The sequence below is a fragment of the Mytilus edulis genome, chromosome 9, assembly GCF_963676685.1.
Source record: "Mytilus edulis chromosome 9, xbMytEdul2.2, whole genome shotgun sequence".
Classification (NCBI taxonomy): domain Eukaryota; kingdom Metazoa; phylum Mollusca; class Bivalvia; order Mytilida; family Mytilidae; genus Mytilus; species Mytilus edulis.
Window position 1 is genome coordinate 77,586,559 of NC_092352.1, and position 19,767 is coordinate 77,606,325.

At 32.4% G+C, this 19,767-nt stretch overlaps 2 protein-coding genes across 2 annotated transcripts; both read left to right on the plus strand.

Annotated features, from left to right (window-relative positions):
* The first annotated feature begins 185 nt into the window (after positions 1-185).
* On the plus strand, positions 186-5,433 carry LOC139489105 (uncharacterized). The gene is made up of 6 exons (XM_071275234.1): positions 186-577; positions 1,686-1,924; positions 2,427-2,535; positions 3,524-3,756; positions 4,211-4,330; positions 4,914-5,433. The coding sequence occupies exons 1-6, from the start codon at positions 325-327 to the stop codon at positions 5,097-5,099; spliced, it is 1,140 nt and encodes a 379-aa protein (XP_071131335.1). The 5' UTR covers positions 186-324; the 3' UTR covers positions 5,100-5,433.
* Positions 5,434-18,033: 12,600 nt separating this feature from the next.
* Positions 18,034-18,807, plus strand: LOC139490195 (uncharacterized). Its single transcript, XM_071277045.1, has one exon. It carries the CDS (start codon positions 18,034-18,036, stop codon positions 18,805-18,807), a length of 774 nt encoding a protein of 257 aa, XP_071133146.1.
* The last annotated feature ends 960 nt before the right edge of the window (positions 18,808-19,767 follow it).

The following is a 19,767-nucleotide window of genomic DNA, read 5'->3' on the forward strand; positions in this document are numbered from 1 at the left end:
AAATTTTGACAACAAGTTAACCTGGCACCCAATTCTATTATATTAGCTGCTACTATCAGGAATCTATTAGTGATGTTAGTGTGGTAGTACCACTAACAACGGCCGACTTTCATACTGTACAGTACAGATATAACTGCTGTTAGCGCTAACAAAAGACAGGATACCATATCCGGAGATGAAACCCTCCGTCTACCGGATCAAAACTTACGCACACACGTGGTTCAACGCCCGTGGTTTAACGTTGGAAGCCCTGAACCGCCATTTTCAGCAGCCGTTTCAACTTTTTACACGCTATCTACTACTTTCACTACTACTTCTTCTAAGATGGTTGTGATTCGGAAAAGAAAAGCGTTCTTGTCTGCAAGATTTCATTCTGGGAAAAGTTCAAAAAAGGTCGTTTTCTCTAAACACTTTCGTGGTGTGAAAGCTGATGAGGGAGAAGTTTCTGACCTACAGCATCATGCAAAGTCATTTGGTGAAACTTCCACATCTTTATCATCTGTACTCTCTGTAGCCATGCCAGGTTCTTCAGCAATAGAAGAAATGATGAATGAAATTCAACCTGATGCTAAAACAGGTATGTAAAAAGGATTCGTAATCATGATTTTTATAAAATTGCGGAGATTTGACCTCTTTTTTCTTTTTTGGTTTGATCATTAAATGCTTTAAATTATTTGTAGTGAGATATTTGGTAACGGGAAGATTTTTACTTGTTTTAATCTTTAGCACTGTCCCTAGGTGTCTCCCCTAGCAGGGAAATCAATCAATAAAACCAACATTTTGTACCCCCCCCCTTTTTTTCACTTCCCCTGAGTATCGTGCTGCACAAAACCCGCTTATTTTAAAGGTGTCTGTTTAATTTTGATATATATATGCTAGTATGATTCACTGTTTTTTTCATCAAATTGTATTGTTTGTGAAATATTGTTAAATGACTTAATTATGATTGTATCATTGTCATTGTCCCCTGTGGAATAGAAGATAAGTTGTATTGTTACTGTATTGGCTTCGCTGTATTGTACTGTATGGTTAGAATTGCATCTTTTTTTATTTATTAATGAACTTGATGTGTTTGACCCCCCTCATCCTTTCTGTTCCACTGATTATGCTGAAATTATGCCATTAAAAATTAAAATGCTTTTAATCTGAAAATTTGGTGAAAATAATGTTTTTCATTTACTTTTATAAGTGCTTTTAGATATTGAGCTGAATTTTGGTATTGTGAGTTGTCTACAAGGAGTTATGTTATTTAAGAATTGAATGCTTCATTTTGTAAATTTATTGGGGTTTAAAAGCGTTATCTGAACTACATTTTGTATGAAGCGTGGAATAACGGGACTATTCAAATCCATAACATTGAGTTATGTACATAATTAACCAGTCTAACATAAACAAAACAACGACATATATCAAGAACGACGTTTTCACACTATTTACAAACATTATTCTCTAGTGTAAAAACATGGTGGAATGAAATAATGCTTGCAGTACAAATTTAAGTTTATATTCCTTTCTGCTAGCTTTGTTGATTTGATTTTTGAAAATTATGGCTTTGTAGTTTTGTAGACTATTTTTGTAGATAAAGGCCATTGAACCACCTACTTGTATGTGTAAAATGTATCGTATGCATTACCAATGGTATTAACACTTGGTTCTGGTGTTTATATGTTTATTTTTTTCTACAGGGAAGCGTACATATTTATCTCTAAAGGAACAACGCTTGCATGATTGGAGTACCATTAGGGATGATATGTATGAGGCCTTTATCAGTACAGAAGCACCATCAACTGTTTCCTGCCATGAGTGCAAAAAAGAGGCCCAACTTTTCAAGTGCATTGATTGCACACCATGGGAAATGGTCTGTGAAGACTGCTTATACAGGAGACACCAGTATCCACATTTGCATATGTTTGAAGCATGGAGGGTAAGCAATACTTACTGTTTGAATTTTTTTTTATGAAATCATGTTTGCACAATTCAAAGAAATATGGAACATATTGTTCTATTGGACATGAAGATGTCCCCATTTTTATTTATTATTCTTAAACTTGAAATGAGTGTATTATTGTCATGGTCATGTAACATTGCCAAATGTAAAAACATTGATTAACATATTTATTCTTATTATTGGTGAATGGATCCACTAGCCTGATTTTTTGTTGGTCTGGTGAATATTTTAGTATTGTCAGTTAAGAAAAGAGCACATTTGATTATATATAAACACATAATCTAATTGACTGTTTTTCATATTTAAAATTATAGTATCAAAAAAGGTTAGTTTTTATATATATGAAGATTCTACCCTTCATGCACTTAAGCAGCATTTATAGCTTAACTTTTTGAAAAAAAAACATTTTTTTAATTTTTAATATTTTCTTGTTTTCATGTATTTTTTTGAATACATTGTTTTTTTATGATTATTACAGAATGAAGCATTTGTTGGGGCTGTCTTAAAAACACCTTCATGGATCTTGTCATCACACAGTGATTGTGATTCCAATTATTTTAAGAGTATTGTAATTATTGATGTGAAAGGTATGTTAAATTAATGTATTGCTTATCAAGTTACAGTATAGTACACATGTATGTGTAAAAAAGAAGATGTGGCATGATTGCCAATGAGACAACTCTCCACAGGAGACCAAATTACACAGAAATTAACAAATAGGTCACCATAAAGCCTTCAACAATGAGCAAAGCCCATACCACATTGTCAGCTATAAAAGGCCCCAAAATGACAAATGTAAAACAACTCAAACGAGAAAACTAACAGCCTAATAAATGTACAAAACAATGAAGGAAAAACAAATATGTAACACAGCAACAAATGACAACCACTGACTAGGGACCGGCACATATTGAATAATAATGGAAATACATATCAAAGGTGCCAGGCTTACAATTTATATTACAACAGACATGATGATGATGATGATTTGTCTATAAAAGACTTATCAGTGACATTTGAATCAAAATAATTGAAAGGCCAAATAACAAAGTTTATGAGCATTGAGGAAACTTGGAATATGTCAAAGGTACAACAAAATGTATATACAACTTAAGGCCACCAATGGGTCTTCAACATGTGGGAAATCACACACCCAGAGGAGGTCTTGAGCAGGCCCCAAGATCCTAATGTACAAAAAAAAATGATGTATACTAGTTGAAAAAAAAGGAAATCACTCTTCACTTTGAAACAAAGAAAAACCTAAAGTATAATGTTTCTAATAAAAACATTTTTATTGTTCTGAACACGACTTTACATTGAAAAAGATAGTGTGACTTAGTACTGTATTTAACGGTTAAATGTTCATAGTTCCTTTACATAAACAATATAAAATAGTGTTCACATGAAGAACAAATGATGAATGGGTTCCAGAATATGTACTGGGGACACATTGTCTTGGTTAATATGTATATTTATATAAAATAATTTAGCAGCAGCAAAATTTAGCATTTATACTAGTTTTATCAACTTATTTATGTTTTTGAAATAGTAAAAAATATTTGTTTACCTTTTTAGGAAGACAGCATAAACGCAACATCCAGTTTTGCAAATGTGAACCAGAAGCTGTTACATTGGTGAAATACAGACTGTGGCCTTCAACCACTAAGTTTCCTAAACTAGCATTTGACATGGAACTACTCAAGTGGTTATATGGACTACTCATAGAGTGTCATGTCTCCTGCAAAGGATTTTGTGAGGCGTTGAAATTTAGAAGTTCTAAATACCAGAGAAATTATGTCAACTTTCAGGTTTGTTTATGAACATATTCACATTGTTTGTTACTCTATGATACTGTGAATGAACTGATTCTAAACAATGTTCTATTTCCTGACAAATAGATTTTTTTCTGTACAGTTTTGAATACCATGTGATTTGGTGCCATTTATATATATTGAACAATTATGGATTAAAATTTAGATTATAAAAACCAATAATTATCAATATACATATATGCTATTGCAAGAATAAAGGGTACAACACCAAAAGAAAGCCATGAATAAATATTTAAGATCAAATTTATCCTTGGTAAGTATAATGTCAAATGATCCTTGTCTTAATATGTCAGAAGTTAAAAGTAAAAAAACACAAATCTTGTATGTTAAACAAATTAATAAAAACAGGCTTGTTTAGTTTATATGAACTTTTTTTAATATTGACGATTGCGAGAAGAAGATAAGAACTTTAATCTGGTGTAATTTTTAGGTGTTAGACATCTACAAGTCTCTTATGACCGAGACTTTTGCAGAATTCAGGAACTTCTTCCAAAGAACTGAATTTCCAGACAAGTTAGATAATGGAACTGAATGTCCAGCTTGTTTTTCAGTAAGTTTCTTTTAATTTTTATTTCACTACATTATTTAGATTTATGATTTATTATATATGATTAAATGATTTTACTTGTCTTTTGCATCCTTGTAGAAAAAAAAGAAAGGTATATGTATAAAGAAAGACTAATTTTCAGTGCTGAACAAAAACATTCTATATATTTTTTGGATTAACCAAAAAGCAACAAAAACAATATAGTTTGTGTTTGAAATATTCGAACTGGAGTTGAAAATCAATTATCACAATGGAATATAATACAATCAGAAGATCAAGCCAATTTTCCAAATCATACACAATGTGCTTTGGTGAACCAGTGGTGACCAGTTCTCTTTTAAGACTGAAATTCCCACATAATGGCTAGGGACTTGGTACATCTTATACTTTATCATTTACAAGTGTCAGCAACTAAGTAATATCCATAATATAGGAATAATAGTATGAAAACACCTGGGAAAATATCAGATTTTTATTTAAAAATAGGTTAACCTTGTTTGATTAATGAATGTTTTTTTTGTGCATATATGTATTGATGAATTCAAATTCAGCTAAACATTATGATGATGAATTGAATATATTTCAGACATTGCCAAAGATATACAGTTTTGATGCTGATTTCCAGCTAGTTAGGAAGGCATCATCTGGCAAGCAGTGGGCAGAACCAAAACACAGCAATAAATTTTTCTTGGACCAGGCTTCAGTAGATGCCTTTATGGGCAATTATTACGAAGACAGGGGAAAGCCTGATGTGGTAAATAGTTTTCTCTAATTCTTCTGCAATTTATCCCTTTCTCAACCCATTGATTATCAAAATTTAATCAACGTGTGGTTCATTTGATCTCAATACTTCATTGGTCGAATTTCCATTATGACGTCACATTTTCTTGCTTTCTCTAGAATTTTTCTATTGTGACGTCATGAAAAAAGGCGACCATGCCTGATGACGTCACATTTAAAGAACACAACTTTTTGCAGAACATTGTAAAGAAAGTATCAATTTTGACTAAATTTCGTCTAAATTTTAAATATTTTAAACACTCAGCAAGCCTCAAGTTTTAAATTTGAAAATTAAACTGTCTCGAGTGGATAAATATCGTTTCACACTTGATCAGTCAGGGGACTTACTTAAATGAGTGATTTTCTAAATCACTGATTCAAGTAACATTATTTCCATAAAGGTTGGAAGTTAGAGTTGTCTTTCTTTAATAATCACCTATTTAAGTAGTACAAAATAATCACTAGAAGAAGTGATTTAATTTAACTGTAGCTTTAAATATAGAATACTAATGATCCAGGGACTAATTATGTTTCTAAACTTATCAGAACCAACATCTGTGTTGTCTAGGATGGCCAGGTCATTTCAGGTGATGACCTTGTACTGAATCTAGGATAATGACATAAAAATTACTTGTTTAAGTATCATACCTCAATTTCCTTCCCAAAAATCACTTCTTTAAGTATCATTATTTTAATAACCCCCACTAATTTCAACACCCCCGAACAGTGAAATTTTTATCGCGAACAGTAGAATTTTATTACATAATCTGAAAGATGAAACCTTGAACTTTACAGGAAAAATACTCCCACTGCTGGGAAAAATCTTTTAAGAAAGTATCAGTTCATTATGTACAGCCATTATTACAGCATTTTTTCAACTAAAATAGATTTTTTAGCTAAATGATAGCATCAAAGGCATAAACCTTGCTACTTAAAAGAAGCAAAAAATTCATTTTCTTTCAATTTTACAAATGAAAAAATATTATTTAAACCTATGTGTTTAAAATTTTAGTAAAACTACAAAATCACAATTTGTGACAAAACTTCGATTTTGCTACTCAAATAAGTGATTTAAAAATCACTTATTTCAGTAAGTCCCCTGACTGTTGATGCATTGGTAGAATCTATATTTATAACATTTTTTTAAAACCCACAAGTAAATTGATTTATTTGTTACTGTGGATTAAGCGTTAAAATCAAATAGTATGGGTAACTTTGAAAAAGATAAATCTAAATCTCATAAAACTGACTTTTGGAATCATCAATAAAGTTGGACAATATTGGAGAAATAATCTTAAATAGGATAGTAGAGGGGCATTATGTTTTCTGGTCTGTTCGTCCATCTCACAGGTTAAAGTTTTTTGTCAAGGTAGTTTTTTATAAAGTCCAATCCTAATTTCACGGTCCACTGAACATAGAAAATGATAGTGCGAGGGGGGCATTTGTGTACTATGGACACATTCTTGTTTTACAGAATTTAAGGATTATTAATTTTTATTTCATAGGAGTGTAATGACTTTCAAGCCGGAAACCATCTCCGGTCTAAGAATAAGAATAAGAAGCTAGCAGAAACAGCTGTATTTGGGTCTACATGTAGACATGAATTCCCAAAGTATTTCTTCAGTCTGAAACATGGTGAAAGGTAATTAACAATTATTTCAGTTTTATACAACTGCAAAAAAATATATTAATCACAATCCAAATTCAGACCTGTATCAAGCTTGGATATTGTGTCTATTTTTGGTAAAATAATAGCAGTTCACCAGACAAATCACCATACATATATAAACCAAAAAGACAGCAGTTTTTATTTATTTCTGTTCTATTCAATGAGAGAACATACAATAAGTGGTACATATTTTAAAAAATAGTTCATAATTGCTACACTGCTGTAGCTTTGTTAATGAATAAACTAGTTCGGTTATTTTAGAACCAAATGAAAGCATTTTTGATCACTGTAGAACCCTCGTTGAAATTTTTTTAATTGAAGCATATATGAAATTTGAATTGAATTGTGGCTTGATTATACCAATACAAAATTGATTTGTACTTTTAACCTTTTAGACTTGGATATGCAGTTTACTTATTGCGAAAGTTATTGGAAGAAGAAAATAGTGATGACAAGGATCCCTTGTATATAATGTATGACATTGCTTGCAGTCTAGAAAGTCATCTCAAGGTACAGTTTACACTCGTTGTCTTGAACTCGCTCAAGTCGAAAGTTTTCATACTACCAAACTTTGCTCCATATAAATATATGTATTTCATGAGTCGAAACATCATGTTACTCAAACTAAAATTATAGTTCCCAGTTCAAAAAACACATTTAAAATCGCGTTTTTTATCTTTATTAAATACACACGTCAATCATGATCTCAGGATTTAAATGGCTTGCCCAGTTAATCTGACAAATGTAATTTAATTTCTGATCATTGACCACTGTATTGATTTTTGACATTCTTTTCCCTTATATGTTTTATAGAAGATTCTCTTTATTCACCTTCATATAATTAATTAGCAATTCATTGTTATAGATTATATGAAATTTATTAAAATTATTTTTTTATCAATTAGCTGTGATCATGCACTTGTATATGTCAACCCTTTCAACTTTAAATCACGCTAAGATCTCAATGAAGGAGTTCAAATTAAAAAGGTCACAACATCAGGAATAAAAGTGTGGAAACACATACATTGTACAACATTTATACTTGAAACAAGTTAAAAAATTATGATGTGGACTGACAACTAAGTTTAAACCAAAAAACAATTGTATTAAACTATACTAAAAAATAACCAAGATACAAAAAGCATATAACTTAATTAATATGATAAAAGAATAGATTATGATACATCCATCTTAATCCTCAATAGCCCACTTGCCAATTAGCACAGAATTCCCGAATTTGACTTTGAATTTTACACTTCATGCAAAGGGGAGTTACTCTAGCCCCGGACAAGCTCGGCGATTTCCAACGTTAACTAACCAAATGTAAAAATCATTTTCTCTTGACCTGTACGGTTTCAAAACTTCATCTTTGGTGTAACTGGTAGAAATAATAGGGACATTTTATCTTTAAATTTGTTTTGTTTAAAATATAAATAGATTTTACATTACAAGATGCCGATTTTATAAGGGTTTGTTCAGTAAATCAGACGTCTTATCCGTTGTCACGTTATCTAATTTTTGATTGAATTACTTCACTTAGAGTGGAAATTTTAAAGCACGGAATCGAAGTCGTTAATTGGCAAATAGACTATTTCAATCTCCATCCAATATCTATTGAGACTTATTTTAGCCTTACAAAGCCAAGTAAGAGTTGTGTTCCTTGATCTGCCAATCTTCTGGTAAATGAGTCGAACTACAGGTATCTCTAATTATTTCTCTGGTCAGGCTCGCATCACCCACATTCAATAGTTCAACTTCTATTGACCTACCCTCCCACACACATTTTAATGAAATAGCCCTTACAGAATTATGCAATATGTAGTGAATTTTGGCACATTAAATTTTAAGTTTCTTAAACAAGGTTTATTTATTAAGTTTAGCCCTGACATTCTTTTATTCAAATTGACTGCATACCACTTATTAAGAAGACATTGCAGTGTCATACCACCAGAGTATTTTCCCTAACAGTCTTTGTTAAATTAAAGGTTTTCAAAAATTTGTGCAGGATAATGACCATGTTTAATTGTGGTCAATATAATTTGTTTGTGAGTAAAATTCACTTGGTCATTCGTCTTCACTTTATTTAATTAATTAATTAATCGTGTAACAATTACGACCATTTTACTCAAAAACTAAAAGAAATCATTATCAAAATCTCATTTTTTTTAAATCGAAGGGTCATACCTAAAAAAAATATTATTATAGATTTCTATATTCATCGTTTTGGTAAACCGGACCATACGCGTACGGCCATGACCATACCCGTATGGTCGGACCATATGAGCATATGCATATGGTCATAATACTCATATGGTCCGGAACATATATACACATGTACATGTATCTTAGTCATTTGAATATTCCCAACAAATTTGAATGAAGCTTTGATTTCAAGTTGAACGTTGAAGATAAATTAAGCTATCATCACATTCATTTTTAATTATTATATATATATATATATAAATACAATTACACAAATGTACGTAGTTGTATTAATCTTTGTACTGATTAAGGTATTCAGGCCTGTGCATTCATAAAAATTTAAAGTGCGATAATATGTACAGTTCAGTGTTCATATACATGTAGCTTAAAGTACTGAACATTTATAACACATTCAAATAAAAATCAATATCTTCTCTGAAATCATCTTCATGAACATCTGAAAAGTTTGTAGATTATCAGTAAAAAGTTAAAGTGATACATGCATGTATCGTGTCTTAAGAAAGTTAAGTATGACATGTACACTATTAGAAATATTCATGTTTATATTTGGAAAACATTCAATACATGTAATTTAACCAATAAACACATTTCAACATATAAATGTAAAGTTAAAAGCACCACTTATTATGATTTAAGCATTCAAAAGAGTGGACACAGTTGAGTGTGGGTAGTATTTATGGATTATGAGTATTGCATAAAGCTGTGAGTCAACTCACAAAGGATACCCCCATGGCAGTATGGCATATTTACTAATCTGTATTCAAGCTTGACACAGCTCTGAATTTGGATTGTGATTAAATATTTAACACAGTACAGGTTTCTGACACAGAATGAATGTTCAACTACTATTGATGAGTTTAAAGAAAAGGAATACACATACATTTACATACTGCTATATTAAACTGAAAGAACATATAAAATAAATAATGATTAGAGATATCTTATTGTATCTCCTTTGCATATTCTATGTAAGTGTGTAGAAACAAAAAAAAAATAACTACATCTAAATATAATCTATATAAAGTAAGTAAATTATCCCCCTTTACATATTTAAGACCAAGAATATCTTCCTTTATGAACATTATCTTTTTATTTACTGGAACTGTGTTAAGTTTCATAAATATTGCTACAGCCATCTAGGAGGAGTTGTACTTACAAGACCTAGTGCCACATATTGTGGTTTTTAAACTAAGTAATTTCAATTATCTCCCTTGAAAAAATCTGACCAGAAATATCCTCCTTTATGCACCAGTGGCGGATCCAGAACTTTTCATAAGGGGGGCCCGCTGAGTGACCTAAGGGGGGCCCGCTCCAGTCATGCTTCAGTGATTCCCTATATAATCAACCAAATTTTTCCCACGAAAGGGGGGGCCCGGCCTCCCAGCCCCCCCCCCCTGGATCCGCCTATGTGCACATCTACAGGTTGTGTACAACAACTGTGTAAAGTTTCATCAATATTGATAAACATTTAGGAGTAATTACACTTACAAGACTTGTTGCCATTTATTGCTATATTAAACTAAGTAAATTCAGTTATCTCCCTTGAAATAATTCCAACCAGAAATATTTTCCTTCTTGCACATCTTCAGGTTGTGTACTACAATTGTGTAAAGTTTCATCAATATTGGTTCATCCATTAAGGAATAGTAGTGCTTACAAGATCGAAATATGGACAAACAGACAGGGTGAGGTCTAATTATTCATATAAATAAAAAACAAAAAAAAATATCCACAGTAAACATCTTCATCAGTCAAGGTGCTACACATTACGACATTTAAATGTATGCACCACTAATGTGTCAAGTGTCTAAATTTAATCTTAGCATCAGGTTCTAATAAGATCTGTGAGTGGTGAGGAGCTATCCTTAGAGTGTGCTGAGTTTTCAAAAATAAGTGGGTCTAAAATGTTCCAATCTCTGATGGTGTTTGGTATGAAGATGTACTTAGTAGTATCTGTTCTTGCATACATGATATATATGTAAAATTTGTCTCTACATGTTTTATGGTTGTTCCTGGTGTTTGATACAATGTGTGTCATTGGGATGTTTGCTTTACCATTTAGTGTAGCAATATATTTTTGTTTTCTCTTCTTCTATCTTTTACTGATTTCTAGTTTAGATCTTTTAGTATCTGTGTCATCAAGCCTTCTTCTGCAGTAAGTAACTAAGTTATTGTTATAGTTTATATTATTGTTGTCTTTATCACATCAAAACTTTGATATTAAGAATTACAATGATTTTTCTTTAAACTTTCCACCAGTAACATCCATAGTTTTTTTTAAAAATTCTCCATTTCCATGTACATAACTAGAATAACAGTTACATGTACTGAGTTAGATGTAACATCTATGGTTACATTACACTTAAATCATACATCTGTCTACATTTCAAATATGTGCATCACGATCCTCCACTAAATAGCAACATTTTAAACTATTTATTTCTAAAGATGATCTCCATGACCAGTCACTGAGTCTGTAACAGAACTAAACTTATTTGGTACTTCTAGAGTGATGACTATTACTTTTAATTTTATTGAATATATTTCTCCATCTGACTAGGGACGTTTATATAAGTCCTGATCTCACATCTATAAAATTGTGTCCATACTGTGAAATTATGTACAAATTGCCTTCAAAGTTTCCAACTATTCAATTCATTGAATGTGGTTTTAAAATTGGTCAACCTGTGTCTATAAAACGCATAAATGATATAGATGATTTACGTTATCCGTAATACCCAAAAACCGACAACGGACGAAAATTACGTGTATGGCATTGCACGAATAATAAGCAGATTTAACCCTTAGTTATCTAAGATATATAAATATTGTTATTAACGAATAAGAGTTTTATCATGGAGCCATCCTTATACATGTTCAACACTGGAATTGATCAATATTGCGAACACGAATCTATCATAACGTCACTGAACGGACTCCCGTTTTAGACAGCACACTGAGAAGTCTGAGATTATGAAAGATGACTATCAATAAACATCTAAGAAAGTAAAGACACTAAACTCATTTGAACTTCACTTCAGGCTGCATCATTTTAAAATCTTATTAATGATTTTATTAGGCCTTGATTATCATACTGTACAGCATATTTAACAAAAATCTGAGAAAAAGTATTTGAATATTGTCAATTAGGAGACGTTTTGATAAATCTTTACAATGAGTCAATGCGTTCTATGTAATGGGTAAATTAGAAAATAATAAAGGCACAATGCTGACTGTGCTTTTCTTTTCGAAATTGATAGAATAAATGAATATGCAGAGTGATTATGTAAATGATATTTATCAGAAGTGTAAGGTCTTTAAGTTACCATCATTTTTACTGCAGATCTGAAACTGTAACAAATGTCGAAAATTAAATATTCGTGCTTTTTATACTTCCATGGAATGGTTTTTAAATTGCAAGGAAGGCTTTCATTGGATGGCTTCTGATGCTGAATATTCTAAAACAAATCCGGATGATAAGCGGAATCAAAGTATATGTTGTTAGTGCTATCAGTGGTAACATCTGTACTGTACAGTATGAAAGTCGGCCGTTGTTAGTGGTACTACCACACTAACATCACTAATAGATTCCTGATAGTAGTAGCTAACATAACAGGATCGGGTGAACCTGGCCCCCTCAGTATACCACCTGAAGGACATTATATATATACAGCCAGTAGTTATACCTCCAGAAGAAGTGCTTACATTTATGGACCGTCTGTTTGATAAAATTTAGAACGTTTAACGAATCTTAACGGGGAATGTGTCAAAGAGTCAACAATCCAACCAAAGTCGCTTATAAGAACAGAAAACATCCCAAATTTAAGCCACAAACGGGTCTTCAACACATCAAGAAATCCCGACAGAGGGCTTTAACTGGTCACTAAACAAAAAAGTGTACTAGTCCATAGAAAATAGAAGTCGCACTAAACCCTTAGAATTATAAATAAACCGAAATAAACATACATTCTCAATTTTATACAAGACTAACAATGGCCAGATATTCCTGACTTGGGACACGGGCGCAAACTTGAAATGCAACTTGTTTTGTGACATATCAATCGTCCTCTATACCTCTAGCCAATGCGGGATAAACGAACACACAGCCATACACACAGTAAATCTCAGTTTAAGAGAAATCCGAGTCCGTTATTTTAGAATATAAAATTGAGAATGGAAATGGGGAATGTGCCAAAGAGACAACAACCCGACCATAGAGCAGACAACAGCAGAAGGTCACCAACAGGTCTTCAATGCAACGAGAAATTCTCGCACCCGGAGGCGTCCTTCAGCTGGCCCCTAAACAAATATATACTGGTTCAGTGATAATGAACACCATACTAAACTCCAAATTGTACACAAGAAACTAAAAGTTAAAATAATACAAGACTAACAAAGGCCAGAGGCTCCTGACTTGGGACAGGCGCAAAAATGTGGCGGGGTTAAACATGTTTGTGAGATCTCAACCCTCCCCCTATACCTCTAGCCAATGCAGAAAAGTAAACGCATAACAATACGCACATTAAAATTCAGTTCAAGAGAAGTCCGAGTCTGATGTCAGAAGATGTAACCAAAGAAAATAAACAAAATGACAATAATACATAAATAACATCAGACTACTAGCAGTTAACTGCCATGCCAGCTCTTGACTTCAATTAAACTGATTGAAAAATTATGTCTTCATAATATGATCATCAGGCACAATCCTCCCCGTTAGGGTTTAGTATCATGTCATCATAACATATATGAGAAGAACATAACCCGTGTCATGCCAACAACTGGTTTATTAATAAAAAATGTGTTTAGTTCCGATGCAAAGACCCTATAAGTGAATCAATATTAACGCCAAAATATGCAATTTTTAATGACCTGACAACAGTATCGTAACTATAAGCTGGTAACTGAAGAAACTATGCAAAATGACAATGATAACTAATTAAAATTAACAACGGACACTACCAGCAGTTACGTACATGTATACTGACATGCCAAATTCTGACCTCAATTGTCAAGATGTGGTATTGCATCTTTTTTTTTAATTTCTTCTCATTCAGTGAGTTATAATATATATATCGACGAATTGTAAAGACAAAGGTGTGTAAATTATGGTGTATATACATTTTGAAAGCTTTTACATTCTTATCAAGTATCACGTATACTTTTTTTTCTCAGTTTTGAAACTTCCAATGTACGTGTAGGCAAATTATGCAAATATACACGTGCTTTATACATTGCAGGTCACAATGCATTTTAGTCTGCTGCATGCAGCAGAATTTGGGACAGTTTGAATACTAGATCGAAAAGTTGAGCTCAATCAATATGCATACAGAAATTAATTTATGCAGATCAGTTTACACAAGAAAGGTGTTGCACAATATAATTTAATTATACACCTGCTGACAGTGATATTTGATATTGAATAGTTATGAGAACCAATATGCGTGAAACATTTCTTTGTTTTGTATCTACATGCCGATTGTTTGATTTTAAATCACAAAAAGTGTCATATAATATTTGCTTTTTAAATATCTACCTTTAATTCTTTCGAAGACGAACAATGATAACAGGTAATTTTTTTATGAAAATTTATGTATAATTATTTGAATTACAAATAGCATACACCATGTACAAGAACCATGCAAGGACTCATCCAGTTTGCAATACAATAGCATATTTTGATTTCAAATTGGTAATAATTTAAAGGTGTACTAGCTATCAAAATCTAAAATCATATTCACAAATTTGACTCAAATTCCAATATTTGATTCATAACATACTAAAACACATATTCAAAATTAATTATAAACAGTTAACAATGCATATATACAAGATAATATATAGCAGAATTTCTTAGGTATTTTAGTATGGACGCCATCTAATTGCCGAAAATGAGGCAGGATTACACGTGTTGTGTGAAATCTCAACCCTCCCTCTATACCTCTAGCCAATGTAGAACAAAGAAACACATAGGAATATGCAAGTAAAACTAAGTTTAAAAAAAGTCCGAGTCCAATGTCAGAATAAGTAACAAAAGAAACTAATTAAGTTAAATGACAATGATACATTAACAAAGGACTACTAGAAACTATCGACATGCCAGATCAAGACAGGTCTGGTGACATTGTTGACATTCCTTTCTTTTAATAACCGAACATGCATAACTCATGTGTAATCCATCTCTCAGTAGTTATAAGGGGTTAAATTGAAGTTAACATGATACGGATTCCATGAGGTCGAATTATTCACTTGCATGTTTCTTACCTTAGTTTGACAAAATTGAACTTTACTGTATGATAAAAGCGAATTCTTATTTCACCATTTCACTTTCATTAATTATTGAACCAAAAAAGTCAAAAAGGTATATATTTTGTTATGTAGGGGAGACTGGGGTTGAATGTCTCGTAAAACACAGTATTTTCCTTCAATTGTTTTTTTTATTGCATTGTGATCAATTTAAAATGATTGTTCGGTTAATAGTCTATGCTTTTACAATACAATAATCATAATGTAATGATAATATAAGTGTTATAATTTTATAAATTTACTGTTTGCAAAAGTATAAATTATTCTAAATAATAAGGATGTTCTGGTAACTAACAGAAAACCCTTGCCGTTTTTGGCACAACTTTTTTGATCTTTTGGTCCTCGATGCTGTTCGACTTTGTGCTTGTTTCGGCTTCCAAACTTTTGTATCTGGGCGTCACTGGTGGACCTTGTGTGGATAAAATGCACTTCTGACGTATTAAAATTTTCAACTTGTTGCCTTTTGTTGGCTGTTGTTCGTGTGTTTCTTTGTCAATTGTATTCTCCAATCTATTTATATTGTAGTCCTATGGTGTTGAGTTGTCATTTTAATGTTGTGTTTCACATGGCTATGAAAGGGGAGGTTTGGCATGCCACAAAACCAGGTTTAACTCGCCATTTTTTTCTTTAAAAATGTCCTGTACCAAGTCAGGAATATGGCCATTGTTATATTATAGTTCGTTTCTGTGTGTGTTACATTTTAACGTTGCGTCGTATGTTTTCTCTTAATTTTGAGTGTAAATTCACATTGTGATAAGACGTGTCACAGTACTTGTCTATCCCAAATTCATGTATTTGGTTTTGATGTTATATTTGTTTTTCTCGTGGGATTTTGTCTGATGCTTGGTCCGTTTCTGTATGTGTTACATTGTAGTGTTGTGTCGTTGTTCTCCTCTTATATTTAATGCGTTTCCCTCAGTTTTAGTTTGTTACCCCGATTTTGTTTTTTGTCCATGGATTTATGAGTTTGAACAGCGGTATACTACTGTTGCCTTTATTTATGAAAAAAAAACACGATTGTAAGACAACGATATCCAACAAAATCCATTAAATACGACAAAAGACAACTAACTATAGAGATCAACAATAGATGTACATGTATGTTAATGGAATCTCAGTCACCTCAGTCGAATCAAAAAGTGATAAAAAATCTCAAGACTATATGCACGTCAAGATTTGATATCATGATGCTAAAATTTCAAAAATCTAAAATTTGAAAACTTTTTTAAATTTTGAATTGATAAGTGTTATACGGACCACACACTACGTAGACAATAAACACAAATCTATTTTAAAAGGTCATATATTCAGAAGTTCATGACGAATGCGAAGCACTAATCGTCCATACCAGTTGCGAATACATTTTGAAACTAGAGGCTCTCAAGAGCCTGTATCGCTCACCTGATTCTACTTGGGTTTTTGAAATCATATAAAAAGAAAAAAATTGGCTACAAAGTAACAACACTTGGCCAGCACCTCATTAAGAATTTAGAAAGGAACATGTATGCTATGATTGCTTTCATTCAATTCATTGGTTCTCTAAAAGAAGTCATTTGTATGCATTTCCCATAGGGTCCTATGTTAAACTAAGTCCCCATCTTGGTTGATGGATTGGCAACAAAGTAACAATTCTTGGTCAGCATGTCAGTAGGAACATTCATGCTTTGTTTGACTTCATTCCATTGAGTGGTTCTCTAAAAGAAGACATTTGTATGTATTTCCCATTGGGTCCTATATTAAACTAAGTCCCCCGCTGGCGGCCATCTTGGATGATGGATCTGCTACAAAGTAACAACACTTGTCTGCACCTCATAGGGAACATTCATGCCATGTTTGGTTTTATTCCATTTAGTAGTTCTCTAAAAGAAGTCATTTGTATGCATTTCCCATAGGATCCTATGTTAAACTTAGTCTCCTGCTGGCGGCCATCTTGGATGATGGATCTGCTACAAAGTAACAACACTTGGTCACCACCTTATAAGGAACATTCATGCCACGTTTGGTTTCATTCTATTCAGTGGTTCTCTAAAAGAAGTCATTTGTATGCATTTCCCATTGGGTCCAATGTTAAACTAAGTCCCCCGCTGGCGGCCATCTTGGATGATAGATCTGCTACAAAGTAACAACACTTGGTCAACACCTTATAAGGAACATTCATGCCATGTTTGGTTTCATTCCATTCAGTGGTTCTCTAAAAGAAGTCATTTGTATGCATTTCCCATAGGGTCTTATGTTAAACTTAGTCCCCCGCTGGCGGCCATCTTGGATGATGGATCGGCTACAAAGTAACAACACTTGGTCAACACCTTATAAGGAACATTCATGCCATATTTGGTTTCATTCCAGTCAGTGGTTCTCTAGAAGAAGTTCAAAATGTAAAACGTTAACGACGACGACGGACGACGGATGACGGACGCCACGTGATGAGAAAAGATCACTTGGCCCTTCGGGCCAGGTGAGCTAAAAACTGAACATATCAAAAGGCTTTGCATTAACACAAATTGTACAAAACTGTAAAATGTTGCATTTATTTATTTTCCAAATGCATATATCCATATCGTTGAAAGATTGGCAAAACATGAATTCCCTGTTTAATACACTAGGTTCATTATTCAGGTATCAACGACATGATTTGATTTGTTGAGAAAAGGACAGTAATGACATGCTGTGGAGAAACTTGAAATAGATACTTGTATTTTAACGCTGTGACTTGGTAAGATATTCAACAGAAATGGAATCCCAATGGATGATGAAGAAGAATTTACAAATACAGAGAGGCGTAGAAGATCTGTGGATTAAAAGTTGTGCGATATTACCGAATGGAAAGTTAATCTTCGTGGATCAGGGTAACAACAGATTAATATTGCACCACCAAACTGGTTCCTTTGACAAAGAAGTAAAGTTACAATATACCCCGTTCGATATAACTGTTATCAAACCGGAAATGTATGCTGTTACATTTGGAAAGTACCGAACCCTTCAGATTTTTGACACTACCGAGCACACGCTTTGCCATGACATTAAATTTGGGAAAAGCTGTTGGGGTGTCTCGTACTCTGATGGAAAGTTATATGTAGTCGTTTTTCAGAAAGGAATAGAAGTTCTGAATCTGTTTGGTATGAGGATAAGAACAATCGAAGTGGACGTTCTCATTGAAAAAGGCTGCTACTGCACCGTCGACAAAGACCGAATATACTATACAGGCAACTTTTGGGGCGTCGTTAATTGTTGTGATTTAGAAGGTCGCCCAAATTGGCAATTTAATGACGACATTTTAGCCTCACCCTGTACCATTTCTGTTTTGACTACTGGGGATATTTTTGTCGTCGGCTACGAGTCTCACAATGTCGTCTCTATTAATCGTAATGGAAAAAGTAGAAAGGTTATTCTTCGACAAAGTGATGGTTTAAACTATCCGGAGGCCATTTACTATGATGTAGCTAGAAAATCTTTGTTAGTTGCGAATTCCTGGGGAGGGACTGCCATTTTATATAACATAGTATGATAGTTTTTAAAAACTTTCATGATCGTCATGATTGTCCAACTGAGCCCCATAGCATAGGAGGATAAGGGAATACGATTTTGTTAAGCAAATACGACGATAACAATACGTACGAAAATTTATTTATTAACTTGTAAATTAAAAAAAAATGTATATGTTTGATTACAGATTTTAACCATTAGAAATATCTTGGCTAAATATTGTTTTAAATAAAAGAATTGTACTTATTTATGTTTATACTAATTTAGTTCAGTTCAGTTTCTTGTATATTCCTCCATTAATTGTGGAGCACTACCCAAAGGGTATAGTTTTAGCAACTATGTACACCTTAAAACATAAGGAAACAAATAATTATATACAGATGACTTAATTTGGTTATGATAATCACTAAATGATAAATATCATAATTAATTCATAGGATTGTCATCATAAAGTTTTAAAAGATATATAATAATACATATGTGCTGGGTTGTAAGAAAATTTTAAGAGACAACTGCATATATTTACAAATAAGAATTAAAATGGTCTCAAATTAAAATTACTTATAATTATTAGATAGAGTGCTATATATACATCGGGAACTATAATGAAAATTATATTTTATAAGACTTATGTAAAAAGGTTGGGGTTTGGAAAAATTTAGGCTAATATATATACATAAATTTTCTTCACAGTTTAATTTACTATATGGGGATCTTGTCATTATTCTTTAAATTATAACTGATATCTTACAATTTTAAAAAGAGAAGATTTATTTTTAAATACATGTACTTATAAGTCATAAAAAATAGTAAGATGATATACTATTAGTAATGAACTGTTTTATTTTAAAAAGTTTGCTTATACTGTACTTGTGATCAAGTTTTTTATCCTTTTTTTGTGCGCAGCAAGTGCATCTCATAACACATATTTCTAGCCAGAGTTTCAATGCTTTCATACACAGTTGAGTAACAGTTTATGTCT